The sequence below is a fragment of the Gadus chalcogrammus genome, chromosome 13 (assembly GCF_026213295.1).
Source record: "Gadus chalcogrammus isolate NIFS_2021 chromosome 13, NIFS_Gcha_1.0, whole genome shotgun sequence".
NCBI lineage: Eukaryota > Metazoa > Chordata > Actinopteri > Gadiformes > Gadidae > Gadus > Gadus chalcogrammus.
Window position 1 is genome coordinate 13,608,325 of NC_079424.1, and position 23,198 is coordinate 13,631,522.

A 23,198-nucleotide genomic window follows, 5' to 3' on the forward strand; every position below is an offset into this window, starting at 1 on the left:
CGAAAAGCATTTGTTTTAATACAGAATATGTGTACATGGACATGTCCTCAATATTCCGTATTAAAACGCAGTGGTCGTCTGCAACAAAATAAACTTGAATCAAATTCCAAAACGTGTCTTCTACTGCCTCCTACTGCTGAGTGTTGGTACTTTAAGTGATTTTACTTAAACGGCGGTGATATGAGCTTGTCGAGTGTTTTGCATTTATTTAAACAAGATCGGGGCTCAGAAGCTTACCGGAAATAACTCACTAAATATCATGTCTCTTTAATACCAATAAAGTCATGATTATTCATAAACGCTTAAGATTAAATACAATTTGCATAATTCCTGGCTACATATAGGGAACACTGCGACACTTTTTTGATCAGTTTGTAGGCTTACACACGATCTTCTCATTTACTTCTTACCTAATACAAAGATGCCGCTTGTATATTTCATGTGAACCCAGTAAATGATTTACATACAATATGGCCCCTTGAATCAGCCTGAGCCTGGAATGGGCATTAGAAAGAAAAAAATTGTAACCCAGGCCACTAAATAGTTTATATCTGAGACTTTGTTGAAATAGTAGTACAACCTCAACTTTAATCACACCTGTGACCCCCTGAAGAAGACCACAACATCATACGCTGTAGTTTTCCATTTCAAAAGATCCATCCTCAGCTAACTCCTGATTTTGTTATGTTGCTGCTGTTGTGATGGTCCCTAAAGCTGGTGGTTATCGTTCATATGTGATCAATAAACAGCAGTACTGGAATCCTCTAATAAATCAGAAGCAGGCTAGAGCCTTCTGTGGATTAAAAATCGATCTAATTATATTTTCCTAATTTGATGTATTTCTATCCATTTAATTATTTTATAGAAAATACTATAATCTTTTGGTCAGGTATTGATAGTTTTCGTTCCTGCCAATGTGCTCTGAATCACAACTCCAAAATAAAGCTATTTGGAGTGTTCCTTTACTGTAGATGCAGACTATGTGGGCATGAAAGGGAAAGTAAATAAATCATATTGATTTTATTTTCATCTTTTATTTAATACTTCATGTCAAGATATCTTTACAAAGTTACATCTGATAACAAAAGATTGAGTGTAGGAAGATGAGGAAGAGAATGAGGAGAAGGGTGCGGTAGTAGCGGCTCACAAAATAAAGGCGTTCTTTCATAATATTCTTTACAAAGACATTGTACAACAAACACACACACGCACGCACATGTAAAAACGTCTCCATGGTAACAGCAGACTATGATCAAAGGTTCTTCACAAGACGTTATAACGGTGACAACAGGAAAGAAACGGAACAGTCATATATATTTATATATATATATATATATATATATATATACTGTATGTACATATTCATAAACCTCCTGAGATTCCTTGCACAGAGTCAATATGCCAGACCCTCAACCTGCTGCAAACGGTTAGCACCCACGCAATATGTATGTAACTCACAACACAACGTTAATAGTGTGCGTCTTCTACTGTCCTCTCCCGTCGCCTGTCCCCAGAGCATTACACGGTACTGGCGTTGGTCTGTTTGCGGTACAATACGGATTTGGTTTTTTCGTTTGGCGTGTTCGGTAAGTCAACCGTAAGAAACCACAGAGAGGAGACACTGCAGTTTGTCCACCTCCCACGCGTTAAAGTCAGAGATCATCACTGGCGACAAAAGAACACAAAGCTATAGTATCTGGACAGAAGATGGAGCAGCTCGCGCTCCTCGAAGCAGCGGCCTTCAGTCTGAATGGACCCATTGTCCTCATCAGAAGCGCTTCAGCTTCGCTCCACCCTTAAACAACTGAACATTTTGGTGACGCAGACGAAAAAGACCTCCAGCTACCTGATACAATGATACTGAACATTTTTAAAATCATACAAATATTCACTGACGGCACAACGCAGAAATCTGGGGAGAAGGTGAGACATTGATACACAGAGGGGGTAGGGTCATGTCCTATGGAATAGTTATCATGTTTCGGTATTGTGAGCTGTGAAAGAATTTCGACGAACTTTGCTGTGTAGAGAGCCTCTCCTATTAAATATGTTCTCCGCTATGCCTTTTTTTCTGATGAAAGAAACAAAAACAAAAATATATATATCTATATATATTGAGAACAACAGTTGGTAAATGCGAATCCCTCTTTTTCCCCCCTGATCTGGGAGTTGGAGCTTTTAGTCACTTCAAATTGAAAGACAACATGTTGTGTACAATTCAAGCGCGGGTTCTCCTCCTCTTTTGTGGGCGGACCACCCGGCCCTCTGTCGCCCATGGTGACAGACAACCGGACCCGGGGTCCCGCCGTCGCCCACTAGATACTCCCCTCCGGCTGCCAGAGAGCCCGGGAGGGTTTTGGTTCGCTTCGTGTCCCCTGGGGGCCCCCCCCCAAACAGTCAGGCTGGGATTAAGAACCAAAAGTCAAAGTGTGTGCTGAGCCCGGCTCGGCCCCCCAGCCCTTCGACTAGTGTCCGTTGATGTCGGCCGCCGGCGGGGGGGCCGGCGTGGACGGGGTGGAGGAGCGCGAGGCGATGGAGGAGGAGCCCTTCTCCCCGCCGGGACTCGGCGTTCGGTCGCCGGTCTTGATCCCCGCCACGGGCAGCGGGCCGGCGAGGGGGGCCGCCGCCGTGGCGACGGGCGCCCGGATGGCGGGCTTGGGCTGCGCCTGGAGCCCGGGGCTGCAGATGAGGTGGTGGCGCTCCCAGTCCTTGTGCTGGCAGAAGGAGCCGCAGTAGCGCGCGGCGTTGCAGCCGCTGCACGTCTCGCTGGCCTTGCGGCCGCAGTTCCAGCAACACTGGGGAGGGGGGGGGGGGGGGGGGAGAGGAGAGCGTCAGGACGGGCGGATTGAGGAGTCTCCCTGGTCAATTTAATAGAATGAACTGATCCAATGGATCAGTTCATTAAAGACGTTCATAGGACAGATCAGTCCTAAATGAAAGGGATGCTGGTGGTGTGCGGGTGGGGGCTCCTCACCTCGCTGGAGTCCTCCTGCTCGTTGATGACGGAGATGGCGTCCTGCTGGGCCTTCCTCTTGGCGTCGGCCAGCGTCTTCTCCATCTTGGCCCGCTCCGAGGCGATCATCTCGAAGGCCTTGTGCTCCGCCTCCGCCACCGCCTTCTGCACCTCGTCCATGGCCTGGCGCTTCACCTCGTTCACCGCCTCCTCTGCGCCGGGGGAGGAGGAAGAGGGGGGGGGGGATGTGAGCGGGGGAGTCTGTTGTAGCGCGCCGGTGAATTGGGCTTGGATTGCTCCCGGGGAGCTCCGTTATTGTCTGGGCTTCGTGCTTTGTAATGAAGCTGCCTCTGTATCGCTTGGTTATTGCGCTTTAGCGCTCCGCTATCATGGGGATACTAAAGTGCGTCATCATGCATATTGATCTTTGCGTAGCACTGCATAATTGACTCACTGACAATGTCTGCACTGAGCTTATATAGTAATTTGCTGCGATGGTGTCAAGTGAATCTTTGGTCTTGAAACGACATGAACACTTTGTGTGGTTCAAACTGTTTCACGGTGCTCAGACTTACCGGCCTTCCTCCAGATCTCGTCCGGTACGTATGCTGAGCCTGGCCGGGACCCCATGTCCCTCTGGGAATCTACACAACAAAAGGGGAGGAAGAGATGAGCCAGGCGGTCACTCGACTGCCGTCTGCAGGGAAGTGGGCGATGACACAACGACAGTCGCCGCTCTCAGCGAGACGGGCAGATGGGCCGGCCGTAATGTCCCGCTACCCTGCCCTGCCTCGGGGTGAGTACGCTACGCAAACAAAGCTGGCATATCTAGGACACGCACCCTGACACACACACAGACAGACAGAACCTCCTGGTTCACAAGGGGCTGGAGGCGGCGGCCTGGAGGACAACTGAACCGGTGGGGACAAGACTGTGTGGAGCCCGTGTCGCTTCTTCTTGCAGCAATCTATACCTGCTTGCAGATCTGAAGAACCTCAAGATCCCACTCTCTACTCGGTAAAAGTTCTCTTCCCAGCCTCCATTAAGCCGGGGACTATCCAGTCTGCCATGGCAAGCCCGTTCCAAGCCCAGGCAGGCGGGGAAGCAGGGAGTCGCTCCGGCTTCCCTACTGGGCGCCCAGATGGCAGCTCGTGGCCGTAGCCAGCTCTGGCTCCCCCGAGCCAGCGGGAAGGCAGGACGGCCCCTTCTGTGGCCGATCTGGGCTGCTTGTGGTTCCTGGCGCCGCTCTGTGACAGTGGACCAGCAGGGATGGAGGGGGCGGGCGGCGGTGGGGGGGACGGAGAGAGAAGGAGAGGGGGGGGGGGGGGGGGGGGGGGGGGGGGCGCTACCTAAGAGACTGATGGGACTGAACCGCAACCGAGCAGCGACCCTGCGACTGAGCGCCGCCCTGCCAACGACACAAGCGGCCACTAGAGGGCGCAGTGAGTTTGGAGACGGCCGGTCTGGCTTCTTCGGGAGGCCCATATGGGTTTGTGGCGAGGGCGAGCTTGTTTTTGACTTTCGCCTTCCTTCTCTGCTTGCTTTACTTTTGGGATTCGGTAAGGGTGTTGCAAACGCAGAGCGATGAGATAAAATCGTACAGAATGTACGACTCTTCTTTGCAACACCCTTACCGATACACAAAAAGTAACGCAAGATAGAACCGTACATTCACAAGAGTGTCCCTGCGGTTAATGAATGTTGACCCTGTCCCTGAACAACGAAAGAGACCCGCCAAGGAGGGAAGGAAGTGGAGCGAGGAGGAGGGACCCACCGGAGTCTGCCGAGTGGGGGCTGTGCGTCTTGGAGAAGGGCGCCGAGCCAGGGCCCCCCTTGCGCGGGTCGTCCTGCTCGCTGGAACGCCTCCTCCAGTAATTGAGCTCCTCGCGGTCGGACTCCTGGCAGCGCCGGAGCACGCTCACAGAGCGCCGCGTCTTCTCCACCATGTCCACGATGCAGTTCAGCACCTTGAGGGGCAGAGCGCACGGCACCGTACACGTGAATAACAGGGCCTCTGCTCCCAGCTGGGTCACAGCACGTCTGTGCCCAGGTGCAAAGACTGTTCAAAAAAACCAAACTTAACCAAAACGGCAGATTGAGGTCTAGTCGGCTGTGACATTAAGTGAGTCAAATCTGGCCTAAATAATGCATCAGCAGCATCATGATTTAAATATGTGGCATGTTGATTTTGGGAAGTAGGGCAGCCTACAAGTGAACTAAACTCCTGAGAGAAAAACTCAAATGTGCCTTTTGGCGTCAAACTGAACCAGGTAATAATTATAATGTAATGTGTGTAAACTTACGTGGTCCAGATGCCTCCACTCATCAGCCCACTCTCTGTCTGTCAGTCTGTGGTCCACCGGCTCCTCGCGGTAGGCCCCGTTAGTGCCTGATTAGAAACACACAGGAGAAGGACCAACGTGAATACGGCAGTCTTCGAACAGCATTCCTTAAGATATATATGTGCGTTTGTGTGTGACAAAAAGGACATGTATAATTTGAGTCCTTTCATTGCATAGTCCTTTCATCAGTCCTGTCATTGCACAAGCTTGTTTGATTGCTCCATGCACACACACACACACACATTCACAGACTCACAGACTGAGCCGAGGTGATACTACTCCCATCTGGAGAATCATATCTGAGCCGACCTTCAGCCATTGCACTCTCTCACCTCACCAAAGACACAACAGAAACCGTGTGTGTGTGCGTGTGTGAAAGAGCGAAAAAGAAACTGAGTATTGTGACACAAAGCAGACACTTTCAGCCCTCTCTTGCAAGGCCTAGGTCCTCTGCACATCTGGAAGTCAGCTGTCCAACACACTCACACACACACACACACACACACACACAAACACAGCTTTCCCTTGGCCCTCCCCTGGTGGAGCTCCCAGCATTCCAGTAGGGAGACATTCAGACTGACTGGAGTGGCTCCACTCCTAAACACAACCAGCCGGCCCGACACACAGAGGACCGCCACACACACACACACACACACACACACACACACACACACACACACACACACACACACACACACACACACACACACACACACACACACACACACACACACACACACACACACACACACACACACACACACTCTCCTCTCTCGCCATCTCCTTCACACACACAAACACACACAACGTAACATATTCCCATGTACACAAAATTCCGCTGACACGTGAGCCTTTATTTCACCCCACTGAGAGGACACAGTGGCTGCAAAGCACTAGAAAACCACAATGTCATTAAAGTGGGCACCAAACAGCTGACGAGAGACCACATGCCCAGCACGCCTACCACGCACGTTCTGCGCAGAGAGCGCACGAGAGAGAGAGCGAGAGTGTCTGAGTGGGACAGAAGGAGAGAGAAAGAGTTTAATAGAGAGAGCAAGAGACGTACGCACCAAAATAGACCGTGTCGTAAACAATGTCGAGATACATGCATGCAAATGGACCCATAAACACTCTTATTAAAACATCCACGCACACTGTTCCCCCCACCCCCACCCCAAACTGCTGGTTCTCATCAATGTTTAGCAGTTCAAAGCCCATAGTGTGTGTGTTTGTGTGTGTGTCTCCATGTGTGTGTGTGTGAGTTAAGTGGCGGCAGGCGGGCGGGAGGCTGTCAGACAAGAGACGTCGTCCTCGTAAACACAGCACTACTGCTGTGAACATATCAAGGTGTGTGTGTGTGTGTGTGTGTGTGTGTGTGTGTGTGTGTGTGTGTGTGTGTGTGTGTGTGTGTGTGTGTGTGTGTGTGTGTGTGTGTGTGTGTGTGTGTGTGTGTGTGTGTGTGTGTGTGTGTGTGTGGAGCTACTGCTGTTTCCACTGTGTCCTGACGAGTCCCAGATGGAGCGTAGCTATACACCAGCATCGCCTCACCCCCCTCCCCCCTCCCCCCTCCTCCTCCTCCTCCTCCTCGTCTCCCAGTCTGGACAGCCTCAGTGTGTTTATACACATGCAACCCACCGTGCTGTCACTCACTTGCAAACGCCTCACACAGACCACCCGTTACGCTCACACAAAAATCGATCATCCCGTACAGGCCCCTGGTGTCGGCATGCATTTATTTTCGTGTGTGTGTGTGTGTGTGTGTGTGTGTGTGTGTGTGTGTGTGTGTGTGTGTGTGTGTGTGTGTGTGTGTGTGTGTGTGTGTGTGTGTGTGTGTGTGTGTGTGTGTGTGTGTGTATGTGTGTGTGCGCGCGCGCGCGTGCGTGCGCGCGTGCGTGCGTGTGTGTGTCCCTCACCAGGCAGGCGGGGCCGGTCCTTGAGCTCTCTCAGCTCCAGCATGCGCTGGCTGTGTTCGCGGTGCAGCAGGTGGGGCGTGGCGATGTCGTCCAGGGCGTAGTGCTGCAACGGCGGGGGGGTGGGGTGGAGCTGGCCCGCGCCTGGGGCGGCGGCGGCGCTGGCGCTGGCGCTGCCCATGGGCAGAGGGGCGTGCGGGGGGTGGGGGTGGGCGGGGCTGTGACGCGGCGCCGGGCTGATGGTGCAGATGCGCTTGGCGGCGGGCTCCAGCGACGTGGGCGGGCGCTCGTGGAAGCCGTTCTCCTTCACCCTGCGGGGGGGGGGGGGGGGGGGGGGGGGGGGGAGAGGGGAGAGCCGGGGGGTTGGTTAAGTGATGGAGACGCTGATAAAGACACCAGCACATAAGCACCACACCCCATACATCTAATCACATCACAACCACAGCCCCAGAGCCAGCCTGTCCTCATATTCCTCCACAGTGCACGAGGTCTTACAGCGTGGAGCACACATGAGTAAACCGATGCATTCCCTCCCTCTGTCTGGCCGGAGCCCTCACCTGCCGGGGCTGTGTCTCTTGGCCGAGTCCCCGGGCTCCATGAGCAGCTCGGAGGAGTCGGGCGGGGAGGCCAGCGTGGTGCTGAGCAGCAGGTGCTCGTGCTGGGACAGGTACTGGGCCGGGGTCTGCTTGGCCGCCCGGGCGCAGTGGAGCAGCTCCCTCTGCAGCAGGGGCAGGTTGGCCTAGGGGGGAAGGGGGGGGGGGGGGAGAGGGGAGACAGAAGCCCTGGTGTTAGAACTAGGCCGTGGTCCCGGCCCTCATCGGTCGGGGATGAAGGGCAGCGTTGGTTCCATGCAGGTGGTTTGTTTGTATCCACGTCGTCGCGGTGTGCACGACGTTGTTGATATATGCGCCCGTGGCCCGTCCAATCACAGTGTTCTTGTTGTGCACTTCCCTTGAACAGCGTTTGGAATACCAAGTGTGCGACCCACATTTGCAGTCATTGCTTGTCACGGAGGGCCACCCGGGGGATTTGGGATTGGTTAGATCTGGGTGATAAGTTGAAGTGGGCGTAATGGGAAAGGGTGTGAGGGTCCATTAAGGCAGCACCCATGGGGAGGAGGAGGGGGTACAAGCCTGTGAATCAGATATGTCCCGGCCAGACATACAGCAGACCATGGACAGAGGGAGTAAGGGGGGGGGGGGGGGGGGGGGGGGAGGCACAGCTTTAGAGACAGAGTCCAGATCTGGAGGGAGGAAGGCGCCTGGCTGCCAGAGGAGGGAGGGATGAGGGGTGGCGGGAATGACTCCTTCAGGGTCTCCGGCACCACGCCGTGTCTGGGTGTGAGGCCAGGGGGCGGGCATTGGCCAGTTGTGGCTCCCAAATGACCACCGTCGGAGGGAGCGTTGGGGCTGGATCACACAACAACACGAGGTCCTAATTCATAACTCGCTCCCAGAGGGGAGGTTTCACCGGGACCAGAGGGGCCGGTGCAGGGGCCGAATGAAACACGATACCGAATAACTCAGACTCGCTGTCTCTCCCTCGCCGTCTCTCCCCGCCTGCCTTTTTCTAGGGTTCTTTCCTGTCTTCATGCTTCTCTGAGCTTGTCTCCGTCCTCTGTATCTCTCTATCTGGTTGTCTGTGTTCCCTAAATAAGGACCAGACTCCGGCATGTTTGTAATTATACCACTTCCTCCTTCTCCCCCCCCCGCCTCGCCCGACCTTCCTCCCTCCCACTCTTACTCCCCGCCTACACTAAATAAATAACCATACATTTTCCAAACTGTTAAACCCCCACCACCACCCTCCACCGAGACATGCCAAGCTCCACGGAGCTCCTTTCACTCGTAAAGAAACGCGGATCCTTTGATGATAAAAGTCTGATCGGGACCCCGCGTGCTCCGCGTCTCCCCCGTCTTTGTCCCCCACAGTTCCCTTAAGTCTCTCTCTCCTTCTCCCTATTGGGGGACAGACTGTGGGAGAGTGACTCTCCGATGTGATCTCTGTGCTCCGATCTCACGCCAGTCGCCTGACCTCTCACCCATCTCCCAGGCCTCTCTCGTTCTGTTTGCTCTCGCTCTTTCTCTTTTTCCTCGTCTGAGGCTTGGCCTGAGGCCCCAGCGTGCTGAGACACATGTGTTGTGTGTCAGTTCGGCGCAGGGATTTTTCTTGGGTTGAGAGTAGATTGGCGGCGCCTTGGCAGCTGAATGCTCGCTTTTTTTCTTTACCCCCCCCCCCCCCCCCCCCCCCCTCTCGGAACAGGACAGAGATCCATGTGGCACCCATAAAAGAGGGAAGGAAAGGGAACACTTTATAGGCATGTTCTGCACTTCCGAGACTCTACTCTTTCTCTCTCCCTCTGTTTTTTTCTCCCTCTCTCCCAGACTCTATATTGGCCCATCTGTCTATTTCCCCTCACACATTTCTCCCTTTTTTCTTTTCCTTTTACACCATCTGTGTGTTTCGCTCACACACATACACACACACACACACACACACACCCCCCTGCCCCCCTTCATATTCGACTCCATCTCTCCCTCTCCCTCTCTCTTTTTCTTCTCTTGGGAAGGACTACTCTTAAAGTAGTGGATTAACTAGTGGTCCCTTCTCTCCCGTCTCCTCTGCCTCCCATCATAAATTAGCCAAAGGAGGAGAGGCACAGAGGTTAGTTGTCTCAACACTCGCTGACATACAGACAGACAGACGGGGGGTGGGAGGGAGGGAGGGGGGGGGGGGGGCTGCAGAGGTGACTGAGAGGTAAGCGTGGAAAAGAAACAGATTTGTACCGGCTGAAGAAACAGCCGAGCGCTCTCCGAAATCGCTAATTTATGTGCTGCCTTTCTTGGGGGAGCTCTTAAAAAGTAGACTCTTGCAGACTCCCTTGGCTCACCGAGGGCGGGGTTGGGGGGGGCTGTTAAACTTGCACTTGCCTGTTGCTTGTTAAGTCAACACACACAATACTCGATCCGCGCCTTTGAACTGCTGGGAAGCGTTTATTGAATCTGGAAACCCCCACCCGACATCAATTATATAGCGCCCGGAGTGGCGCGCGCTGACGGGTATGAAGGAAACCTAATAATAAAGTGATCAACGACTGCTGCCTGGATCACAACAGTACACAGTGTCAGTCAAAGCCCGATACTGGATAAAGGGGGAGATGTACGGTTACAATATGGCTCTCCTTTCAACTCGTATTGGAAAGCACGTCCTTGCAAAGAATTACGATGCTTCTGAACCATCTGTGAACACGGTTGTGATATAAAAGGTGGGCACGGCAGACAGAAACACATAGCAGACATTCACCTTGAGGAAGGGAATGACAAAGGGGCGCAGTGGGAAGTTGGTGGCCTCCTGCAGCCGCGAGTGGAACTCCTCGATGGTAACCGTTGAGTTCTGTGAGAGAAACGAAGAGAGAGGATAAGGTAGGATAATGCTGTATTCATCCCCGGATTGGAAATGTGGGTTCCACAGCAGTAGATACAGAACAGTAGTAAAATACAAATCAAATACCCAGAAAACGTCTCCATATACGAGTGTATTAGCAATGTGGATTGAATCAAAACCATGAACGCCACACAAAACAAAGTGTAGTCAGACAGACTCCACTGTTTTACCGTGTGGCGTGTGGCGATGGAGGGACTAACAAGAGGGTTGAGGGGTGGGGGGGTACGTACCACCAGAGCTAGCACCAGGTTGCGGACGCTCTCCCCGATCTCGGGCGAGATGTCGTTGCCAAACTGCTGCAGGGTGGTCAGGAAGCGCTTCAGCTTGCTGAGCTGACGCGCCCCACAGGTGGCCGGCAGCTGCTGGTTGGCCAGCGAGGAGGACGAGGAGGACGACGGCCCGTTGCTGTAGCGCTGGGGCGGCGACGGCACCGCGTTCAGCGTGGGCGGCGAATGGTGGTTGCCGTTGGTTACTGGGGAGAGGGAGGAGGGGGAGGGGGCAAAGTGTCATCCGGCCGTAGCTTCGGAGCAGACGTGCGGGCGGTACAAGATTCAGCCAGGGCTCTCCTCAGAAGGGCCGAGGGGGGGGTTTGAGAGGAGGACGAAGAAGACTTACATGCTGTGGTGGAGAAGGCGGCCGGGCGGGGGCCGCTGGGGTTGACGGAGGGCAGGGGAGGCATGGTGGAGCTGCTATGGGCTGATCTGGAATGAGTCTTAACATCCACAGGAGAACCGGGCATGGCAGGGCTCTTCTTCTCTCTACTGTCTGGGTAGGAAAGGGGGCCAAGGGGGGGGGGGGGGGGGGGGGGGAGAGGGGAGAGAGAAGGACAGAGGTCAACGCTGGGTCAACAACACCGGGTCGAGAGCTAATGCAGGCCCGCCACAGTAGAGGTGTAGAATGTCATAGGATTTTGACCCCTACAACGTCAATAAACAAATGCACACGTACATAAATTATACAAGTTTGTATTCTTTACATAACGTTTGTTTTCTGTTCATATTGTGAATGAAGCACTGTCCATTATGAAGTGCATGATAAAGAAACGGGGGGAGAGTTGGCCACCCCTGGTCCACAGTTTCAACGACACCCAGTGACGGAGATCAGCAGATGGGTCTGGGAGAAAGGGGCCGGCGAGTAAAGGGAAGAAAGACGACTTCAGAAAGGGCCGGCCCAACTCTCCCTCTGCACGTCAATCGTTTCCATCAACGCATAAACTTCACTTCTACAGCTTTTGTTGCAGAAGGCAATGAGCAGAACAAGTCAGCCCCCTGCAGCCACCCCGGACCCAAGACGTACCCCCAAGCTGACCACCCACCCCCCTCCTGCCACCGCCGCATCCCCTCCCATAAAAGAACCAGATGTCGCGGGCTTTAGGCCTTTCGCTCGCAACTATTCAGATCCATAACAGAAGAAGTGCTGAAGAAGGCCATTGTGTAGAAGAATGCCCCCCTCCCCCGCGTTGCGGTACCCCTTAAAGAAGTGGGAGTGGCGGTTGGGGGTGGGCTTGGGCTGGGGGGGGAGGGAGGGGGGGGGGGGGGGCTGAAGAAAGAAGGAAAGGCATGGAGCCATTTTCACGCTTTGCTAACAAGATCGCCAACGCTTTTGAATGTTAAACGCATACTCAATGTAGCGTTGAATGGGACCACCAGATAAGAGGGCCGGGGGAGAGCACTGGCGGTAGGGGGGGCCGGAGGACGGGGGACGGACGGGACCGGAGGATCAGAAGATGTCTTTGTGTGTGTCGGGGATGCCCCCCCCCGGTCTCCTTTTAGAGTGGATCAGACACCTCTAACTGCTTTAAGAAAGACGATTAATAGACAGCTAAGGTCTCCGGGGGTCATGGGTCAGCAGAGTGCTTTGCCTCGGTTTCAGGGCTTTACGATTTGGGTGACAGTGCCCTAAAGTATTTTCGCTTCTATGAACTGAGTGCGGTCAAGCTATAGGGGCTTTGGGGTAGAAGGTGGTAGGGGGGGGAGGGAGCTTACGGTTGGCTATCAACTGACAATGCATCTGACACTCAAGACGGCTACGCTGCTGAACACGAACCACTTCACGGGCTCTTAGCGCGTCTATATTTACTCAAACCTGGTTTTGAGGTTGATGCATTCTTCCAAGAACAGGGGGTAACTCAGCCGTGTTTGACTCGTCACGGGGTGTGCGGTTTGGATTTGTGAAGACAGCGACGCGGAAACTAAAAACTAATTTTAGGACTGATGTCAGATAACGTCAGATTACTATTTTTGGGCCATATAGGGAACAGCAGTGCAATGAAACCTCTAGTGCATCACTGAACTATGTCATCATTTGTTTACCATGCTACGCTTGCGTCATTCTATCCTCCAGCCAGTGGAATGCAAGGCTGTAAATAAAACCCAATTTGGATGCTCTTTCATGCAGCCACCCAATTTAGTATCGGCCTTATCCAATATGCATAGGCCCACTCAAATATGAATAGGCCTGCTTCAATATGTATAGGACTACTACACCAATGGGCCATCACAGTTGTCCATGTTTTCTATCTGTAACACATTGTACAGTCTTTACTTTCTACTCCATTTCACAGTCCTCTAGAAACTCGTTCCCCATGTGCCGCTTTTTAAGCCCTACAGCCTGCCTGCCAACACTCCACCTGTTCCCCAACACAGGGGGCAGGAAGGAGGGACACACACACACACACACACACACACACACACACACACACACACACACACACACACACACACACACACACACACACACACACACACACACACACACACACACACACACACACACACACACACACACACCGCTGCGGGAAGCCTGCAGCCTTCAGCAGACACACAAACACACACACCGCATACACACCGCCAGGAAATTAGAATGACATCTCAATAACAGAATCAACATAGGGCATATGGCCTGAGAATCAACAGTGGCTCAATGTAATAAGAATAATAATGTGAAGGATAATATGAACAATAACTCGAAAGGAGGCACTTTTACTTTTGTTTCTATACATGTACAAACTTTGGCAATTCTGACTTATTCCCTTTCGTACACAGCGCCCCAGGGGTCACATGACCAAAGATAAAAAAGAGTAAATCCATGAGCACGGATGAGCGAAGCGTGCGCACAGTTTGGTAGAACGTGACCTTGGAGAGTTATCACTCAAAAACAGTAGGAGTAGATCATTACGGAAAATAAGGAGGAAGAATAATATGAAGAAACATAACAATAGTGTGGCTTGCTTTACAACCACACAGTCTAAACAACACACTGACCCAAACCGTAACCTATTAATTATGTGATTCAATGCCATGTCCACCATAAAGAATAGAATACGGAATAGAATACTAGAATACGGTAAGCATGACTAAATCTGCATTACATTGGGGTGCCGTTGTTGCTGCACATGTGGTCCTATCCTGCATGCCATCTACGTGGGCAATAGAAAAATTAGGTTGCAGCTGTGTCCATGAAATCTTGAGATATGTCTTTAGCCGTTTTAGGATGTAAACAGCAATGCCGTGCATTGATGCAAGCGACATCAGGTGTGTGTGTGTGACCCAGAGAGATTTGCCTCTGCTTGTCAATTTGATGGCGCACGATGGATGACTTCATCTATAGACACCTGAGACCCCTCGATATACTCACAGCAGAAGCAGCTGGCAAGGCAACCAGAGAACACACACACACACACACACACACACACACACACACACACACACACACACACACACACACACACACACACACACACACACACACACACACACACACTGATGTTAACCCAGGTGAATATTGGCTTAGAGGAGGATGTAAGATGTTTGTCCACGCTAAATGCCACCTGTCACCATCTCCCTAATGGAACAAAGGCTGTGTGTGCACTAGAAAGAAAACAGCCTCCAGGCCACCTCCACACGTCAGCAGACTGAAGACCAAGTCCATGCTGGCCGGGCAACGCGTGAAGCACAGGGAATTTGCCTTTTACGAGGAAGTGGTTAAATTAAAACAACAAGGGGTTTGGATACAATTGTTACCATCCATAAAAATACAGTGGAGAATAAGTGAGAGCCATATCAACTAAAATTATTTTAATGTGTCATTTTATGTTTGGTGTTTATAGCGCAAGTTCAATTTTCCTATAATTAACATAATTATAACACATGGTTATAAGATGTGTCAATGTTAGCTTATATTTTCTTATTATACTTCATTGCCCATATTTTACAGCTAAGGATTGCAAGTGAGAGTGGGAAAACAAGAAACTAAAATTGAATTGAACGTTTATTTACATTTCATACCTCACACGATAGTCACCACAAGGATCGGACATGATTAGTAATGCAAGGGAAACCCTTGTTTTTCTTCTAAAGTTCACAAGAAGCAGAAGGAATGATTGGTTCTGTATAAACATATTATGTGTGTGTGTGTGTGGTGCGTGTTGGTACACATGAGGAGACCTCACAGCTTCCATCAGTATTCTGTTATCTCCTTCCTGTCGTTGCTGATGAGGTGAGAAGAGAGATGACACAGGCCTGACTCACTGATAGCTCCAAGACAGGCACTGGTGTGAGCAGTAACCGTCGACCCAGAACACACACACACACACACACACACACACACACACACACACACACACACACACACACACACACACACACACACACACACACACACACACACACACACACACACACACACACACACACACACACACACACACACACACAGAGAGAGAGAGATCCCGGATAGCAGCCGGCCTATATGTCAAGTTAAGACTTGCCAGAGAGTCACTTAACCGTGCTTGCCTACCGTTCATATTAAGATAGTAAATTAAATCCCTAATTTTGAGCCCCCTGCCAATGTAATCTGCCTTGGCAGTTTATTTTGCATGGTTTGAGACTATTTGAATATTTGTATAAAAGAAAAGCCTGTTCATAAGATTATCATCTTCAAGGCTTATTAATGTATTAAAAAAAAGAATACATATTTTTATAGGTTAATTTCATTGAATTTATTAAAGAAAAATATATACTTTTTTGAAGTATATTGTGTATAAGACAGCTTTTCCACCATTGGAATTCTCAAAGGCTTGGGTAAGACTCGAAAGATTTTAGGGCTAAAATCAGTACAACTGTGGGCCATGGCAGGACGCATGCAAATAGATGAGCTCCTTTCTCCCCCTCACCCTGTCTCTCGCTGTTCACTCCCCCTGCCTCTCCCACCGCAACCCCCCTCCCCCCGCTCTCTCCTAGACCATATGGATCTAATCGGCCAAGAGCCGGCCAGCTGGGACCTCCAACAGTCACCTGTGAGGGGGCCGGGGGAGGAGGGAGGAGGGAGAGAGCGAGAGAGGGACAGAAGGGGCCGATATCTCCTCCCCCTCACCAAGCCATGGCCCTCACACACACAAACACACACAGCCTTCCTTCCAAGGCCAGGCGAAGAGAGAGGAGGACAGGGTGAAGAGGGAGGAGGGGAGAGGAGGACTGAATGCAAGAGGGAGGGGGGGGGGGGGGGGGGGGGGGGGGGGGTTGCAAGTGGCCTTAAAGGCCGTGCAGACAAAGGCAGCACCTGGTCCCACGTCCATCCACACGCACCACCACAATACAGTCCACATCTGTTCTGCACACACACACACACACACACACACACACACACACACACACACACACACACACACACACACACACACACACACACACACACACACACACACACACACACACACACACACACACACACACACACACACAGAGACTTTTTGTGTATGCTTCCACGCTTGTTTTGCTTATGAATATGTTGTTCCCCTTAAATGGTTGCAGGCAGATAGAGGCGGTGCCTTGATGGGTGTAGTCCTTCACTAGTTCCATAGACTAGTTCCAACCCCATGAGGCCTAAAGGACCTGTCCCTCTCAGCAGCCAACACTTATACGCTCATATGCTGCTGCATGTCTATTTGATCGTGTGCGGCAGGGGGTCTTCTCCGCCGTCCATTCAGCACCATGACCCATTATGAGACCACTGAGACACTTAACCTCCTCTAAGTGTTCCATCATGATTTATGCTTCATCGAGATTTGGCTGCATTGGCCAAAATTGAGTCTGGCAATTTGAACACGCACATGTTGGTTTTGTTTTTTATCCGTGCAGGTTCTTTCGGCGGTCTTTTATTCCTCATCGTCTGCCATCCACGTGACGTCAACAGCTCCCATGCCTAGTCCAAATCACGAGACGGGAAAAGTGCACGAGATGACAAATTGGTCTGCAAATTGGTGGCGCCAGGAGTGCAAAGGGAGGCCCCCGCCAGGGAGGGCGAGAGGGGGGAAAAACAAGGAGAAAAAATAGTTTCATCAGAAAGACAAACCTCTAGCTGTCTAAAGTCAAGGGCGGGTTGTTTGTCTTGGCTTCCATCATCGCCTCACAGCCCCGCAGAACGCATAGCTGGACCTGACCCAAGCACAACACTCTGCAAGGGAATCTGTACAGTGTGTGTGTGTGTGTGTGTGTGTGTGTGTGTGTGTGTGTGTGTGTGTGTGTGTGTGTGTGTGTGTGTGTGTGTGTGTGTGTGTGTGTGTGTGTGTGTGTGTGTGTGGAATAGGTCACGGGAGAAGAGCGCCGCCTGAACGACAGCAAACCATCAGACGTACAGACGGAAAATGAAGAAGGACAAGAGACGAGCGGTCTAACAGCGCGCGACCGAGAGAAACGTAATTTCTGTGTTTGGAAATGGAAACGATGTGCTGCCGAGGCCACCGCACTGTGGTTCAGTGAGCTGGAGATAGAAGGAATAGGAGAAAATATATATAAATATATAGAGAGAGCGAGACGCTCGGTCCCTCTGACGCCATGCAGACAGCTTGGGCTCACCCTGCAATAACCTTGTCACTCAGCAACATAACGACTCGAGCAGATCCCCTTGTCCCGCCACACGGTGAAAAACAGACCAAGAAATGGAATTCTACTTACTGAGAGAGAGTGAGCGAGGGCAAGAGCGAGAGAGGGAGAGAGAGAGAGAGAGAGAGAGAGAGAGCAGAGCAATAAACCAAGCAAGCAAGAGAGAAAGAAAGAGATCGCAAGAGAGTGGAGAGTGCAGGAGCGAGAGAGAGGGAAAGAGATGGTCAGAAAGGCACTGACAAAGGGGTCTTTTTGAGCGCGGGGTTGACAGTACGGGCAGCAGAGGTCACAGCTCAGAGGAGTTTACAGAGGGGGAAACCCTGGAGCAGAGTCAGCTGAGGATTAGAACGCGGCTCCTGCTGTTGTCCATCTCTGCAGAAAACATCTTTAATACCCTGGGACTGCACTGCACATCTGACTCATTACTTTAGAACAGATGTTACTGGGAAGAGTGCACGCACACACACACACACACACACACACACACTCACACACAAATCGTCCAGTTTGCCGCAGCTGTTTGAAAGACAGATGTGTATGCGTGTGTGACTGACTGTGTCTGTGCTTTGACCCCATTTCACCAGGTGTTCGTTCAGTCATCAGGTGAGGACAGCGGCAGCCTACACCTGTGAAACTGCTTTGCCCTGGGGGCGGGGGGGGGGGGGGTGCTCAACTCAGGGCACAACACAACTACAACAGCGAACACGGACCGACACACAGAGTTCACCCGTCGTCATTCCTTCAACCTTACCGCGCTACGGCACGTCGCCTCGACACAACACACGCTCGGCCAGCAGCGCCCCTGCTCCTAGCCCGGCACCGAGACATTTTCTGCCTATCAGGTTACAGAGGTTCCCACCTCTCCGTGGCTAATTGGTTATCCTGCCCCATCAATCACTTCCAAGCCCCGGCCGCTCTAGCGTCTCGTCCAACCACCCGCAACCGAAGCTGGCTGTAATACCGTGATAACAGTAAGCTCTGCTGCTTGTTTTTCGGTCCTCCATTGTGTTGTCCACATCTGGAGGGGGGATGGGGTGGAGGGAGGTAACCGTAGAACATACATGGAGCTCCCCTGACGTGAGTGGGACTAATGAACCAGCGGGGGTGAGAGTTTGTCTGAAGGCCTCAGACTGTGTGGCTCCTATGTTACAAACCCCATTGCATCCAACTTAACCTGTCACGCAAAGACGCACGGGGGCGTGACCGCCATACACATAGACGCATTGAGGCCGTGAGTTACAGTAGTCCATAAAAACGAAATTCAGGCTCCAGAAAAGAGGAAGTGGAGGGGAACAGTGGAGAATTTCAGTCCAGGTGGAAATAGCCCTAATAGCAGCAACACTAACACTAACTAAAATAGGCCCTGAAAAATAGGTATTTGGAACCTGACGTCTCCATTGCCTTGCTAAGGGACACTGTGAAGGACTCTATTCGTGTTAAAGTAACGGCTATATGCCACGGTAAACAAACAAAAACGAATGCTTCACAATGACACAATGCTGTACGTGATGTCGTAGAAACAATAGATCACAAATGGTAACTGCCCTCTGATTTGGCTCAAGGTGTAGAGAGCTCAATTTCTAAACCGTTTGAGGCCCACTTGTGCTCCTTCAGGACATTTGCAGATTTCACAACCTATTAAGGAGTGCTCTGATAAACCGTTCCAACGCTGGATTGAGCTAGCGCTCTGAATGAGTAGTTTCAGTTAGGAGTCGTTTGAAGTGGTTTGGGACTCGGTGCAAGCAACGGCGCAAACAAGTAGCCTGCATTTCTGCTTTGGTCATGAAAAAAAAAAAAAAACGGCGAAAAAAAAACACTCAAACAACCAACATAAAATAACGCTGCAGGGTTTTGTTGTTTGATGGAGCAACAGATGAGAGCCAGCTGAGCCTTAGGTACAGGAGCAGAGCAGTGGGGTGAAGGAGTGCTGTGGGCGGGCCTGGCTCAGCAGAACGCAGGCTCCGAGCCGCAGTGTGGCTGAGAGCAAGCGATAAGTAAAACAAAGAGGCCAGCTGTGAGCAGAACAATGGATGGGATGAGTGGGACGGCCGCGGGGGATAAGTGTACCTTATGCATGTGCGCTATCAGATAAGGGGTGTGTGTGTGTGTGTGTGTGTGTGTGTGTGTGTGTGTGTGTGTGTGTGTGTGTGTGTGTGTGTGTGTGTGTGTGTGTGTGTGTGTGTGTGTGTGTGTGTGTGTGTGGCAAGAAATTTGAAAAAAAGATAGAGGATGCTGAAGTAGCATATTCCCCCTCCACTGATTGAAGTATGCAATCCCGCAGCGTTGGAGGCTATGATGCGTTTTGATAATTGATGTTGATTATTATTGTATCCTACCATGCCGCTTAAGCACATCTAACCGTGTCCGAGGGAGAAGATGGCCACACCTGTAGCCATCTCCCTTACCACCGCCATTGCTGGCTGTAAAGCTTTGATAAGTTACTTACACCACCGACCCCCAGAAAGGGAGAACATCTACAGATCTTTTCCCATGAACTTCGCTGGTGGCCGTCACCATAATGCCTTGTTCCTCCGTGAAGAAGACATAAAAATGCTTTATCTCACAGCTACCCGTCTCCGCTGGGACCACACTGGGTGAGGGGTCACTGAGCATTGCTCTCGGGCCAACACGGGGTCACTCGACCGCTGCAGTAGACCTCTGACTGAGGCACTTAGCACAAGAGTGCGAGTGTGTGGGTGAGCGGGGAGGGGGGTCTACTCCCATACAATATCTGAGTGGAGCCAATGGGGGGGGAGGGACCGCAGGTGGTTAAATGCACATTGACAAATATACACCTTCCTGGGGATTTTCTTTGAGAGAAAGAAATGATCGGCAGAGAGGGTGTGGGTCTACCAATGGGTAGATACAGCTGTAGCTCTGCATGGAAGCAGCAATCATATTCGTATTGAGACACACACTCACGCACACACTCACACACAATGAAAGAGCCCCCGGGGGCCAGATATCACAGTCCTAACCACTGGAACTAATAGAGTGCTTCCTGCACCCAACCCCTGAGACAGCTGCACAACTCCCGCTGAGTGCGTGTGCACGTTTGTGCATGCATGTCTGCGTGTGCGTCACAATTTTTGGGAAATTAAACGCCCTAGTGTATCCAAATAGGACGAACCAATGCATAAATAAGTTACAGTCTTACCTAGTACATTAGCACACACACACACACACACACACACACACACACACACACACACACACACACACACACACACACACACACACACACACACACACACACACACACACACACACACACACACACACACACACTTACGGGCTCCTGCCGTCAGGAGTGTGACAGAGTCCAGCCATGCAGGCAGAGGTCTCTGGTTTGAGGCTGCCCAGTCGACAGTCAGTCTCCCCTATCTCTCTAAACGACTGGCCTGGCTGGGTTTGACACTATCCAGGTCTCTCTCTCCCTCTCTCTCCCCCCCCCCCCCCTCTTTCTCTCTCTCTCTGGCAGCCTCTCTTTTCAAACCCTCCCTCCCCCTCCAGCTATTCTTTCTACCTACCAAAACACTAACATGGCCCCTTGCCTTTGTAGGGATCCACATCTCAAAAACCCACTGGGCGTGACCTGTACGCCGAAAAACTTAGCTAGTGTTACTAAGCCCATCCAAAAAAGGGCTATTCATAATATCCATAGGCCAAAACAGTGTGGCACGCCACTGACACTTGTTCCCAGTTGGATTTCACATTCCCACACCCATGTCAAGAGTGTTGTGTAACATGTAGACACAGCTTGAAAGACAGACACAGCCGCATAACATGTAGACACAGCTTGAAAGACAGACACAGCCGCCACACACATACACCCCCCCATATGTCTGCGACAGTGAGGACATATGTATGCTCCTGCCCTTCACCTAGCAGCCTCTCTCTCTCTCCCTGCCTGTGCCACGTGGAATAACTGGTCACTGCTCAGGAAGAATGACAGCTGAGAGAGAACTAGAGAGAGGGAGGGAGGGAGAGAGAACGAGAGAACGAGAGAGAGACTCTCTCTGGTGGTTATCACAAGCTGTGTTTGTCAGAACTGACCACAACCATCACAGAGTTCTAAACTTGCAAGCGGGACGTCAAGGCGCCAGTGTGATGCAATCAAAGGGATTACTACAACAATAATCATGGTGTCCATATGGCTGGACAGGAGTAGAGATTTTTCATTTGGGGTGGGGTGGGGGCTGGTAAACAGAGCTAGCGGATAAGTGTCTCCCTCGCTTCAGCAAAACCTCAGCAGACGGGGATGAGGAGATGAGGGGATAAAAGCAGGGAGGAAAAAAACTAAACAGGATGAAGCGCCATCTGCACAGCAGAGCTCCGCACTGGGAAGTTGAGCTCACGTTTACAAAGTCACATTTAAAAGACTTTGCGAACATACTGTGTACTCCACACACGACACCGATGCACCAGTGGAATTGAGGACACACAAAACGCACACACAGAGCTATTCCACACAGAAGATGGAACGAGAGAAGAGGATTCTCGGCAGAGATTGGGACTCTGCTGTCTGTTAAAGGGTTAAAAGGGGACACGCTGAGGAACTGTTAAATGTGGTTTTTGAATGTGATTTTCTTATCGTAGTGTTTGGGAAAAGCAGGGGGTAGGGGGTGATGGAGAATAGGAGCAGGGAAGGCACACACACACACACACACACACACACACACACACACACACACACACACACACACACACACACACACACACACACACACACACACACACACACACACACACACACACACACACACACACACAATTTCATGGCTATAGCAACCCAAACACATGTGTATCTCTTTTCTTACCTCCTCTCTGATAGAGTCCAGTCTTCAATGTTGAAACGGGATAAAAAGTGAACCGTGATGGCGGCTCCAGCGGCGTTTTCTGTCAGTTTACTTTCTTATCGCTTCCTTTCCTTCTCTCGCTCTCTTCTTTTCGCTCCACGGCTTCATGTGTCATGCATGTGTTTGCGTTCCCACATATGTGAACGCTCCACCGCAGCGAGGAGGGGGAGAGGGTGGGTGGTGGTGGTGGGGGCCGGAGTCAGAGACACAGATGGCACCCAGATGGAGATGGGAGATATCCAGAGCTGGCCAGCGCAGCACTACACTACACATACAGAGATACTCCCACTCTCTCGCTCTGTCTCGCTCTCTCCTGCTGTCCGTATAGCTCAATCAGTCTTTTTCCTCCGGTAGCTGCTTCTTCTTATTTTTCTTCTTCTCCCTCTTGAATGTGAGCTCCTGTCTCCTTGTTATCAATGCTCTCTTGCTGCGTTTCTCTCCGAGGTTTCCCTTTGGCGTCGGTTTGTTTCTCTCTCTCTCAATCACAGACACACACGACCTGTGTCCTTTCGTTCGCTTGTATGCTCAGGCTTTGAGAGTCTAATCGTCTTTCTTCGCTCTCTCACTGCCGAGGCTCCACCCCCGTTTTCCCACACACTCTACTCCTCTGTTCCGAATGGGGTTGGCCAAACTCCGGTGACATCACGCACACAGGCCACACCTCCACTCCCCCCCTCCCTCCCTCCCCCCCCCCCCTCTCTCAACCATGGAGCCGAGCCAATCATCCACTGCAGACTGGCTCTATTCAAGCTGCTGCATTCATCGGCAATGGACCCTGCAATTAACATAACTAATTGCTTTGGCACCTA

The 23,198-nt window shown here is 51.5% G+C and overlaps 1 protein-coding gene across 1 annotated transcript; it reads right to left on the minus strand.

Annotated features, from left to right (window-relative positions):
• Positions 1–206: 206 nt before the first annotated feature.
• cbfa2t2 (CBFA2/RUNX1 partner transcriptional co-repressor 2) lies at positions 207–22,928 on the minus strand. The gene is made up of 11 exons (XM_056606591.1): positions 22,351–22,928; positions 11,265–11,414; positions 10,880–11,121; positions 10,509–10,598; positions 7,763–7,944; positions 7,209–7,516; positions 5,257–5,342; positions 4,728–4,920; positions 3,529–3,597; positions 2,975–3,165; positions 207–2,795 (listed from the first exon to the last, which is right to left on the minus strand). The coding sequence occupies exons 2-11, from the start codon at positions 11,386–11,388 to the stop codon at positions 2,466–2,468; spliced, it is 1,815 nt and encodes a 604-aa protein (XP_056462566.1). The 5' UTR covers positions 11,389–11,414; positions 22,351–22,928; the 3' UTR covers positions 207–2,465.
• Positions 22,929–23,198: the final 270 nt, after the last annotated feature.

Bases quoted from the DNA above. Each gene is read 5' to 3' on its own strand.
- cbfa2t2 (XM_056606591.1), bottom strand. From the start codon at position 11,388: ATGCCCGGTTCTCCTGTGGATGTTAAGACTCATTCCAGATCAGCCCAT. The intron at 5,343-7,208 runs GTGAGGGACACA...GTTTCTAATCAG, and splicing joins GGACCGGCCCCGCCTGCCTG to GCACTAACGGGGCCTACCGC. The intron at 3,598-4,727 runs GTGGGTCCCTCC...TTTGTTGTGTAG, and splicing joins CCCCCACTCGGCAGACTCCG to ATTCCCAGAGGGACATGGGG.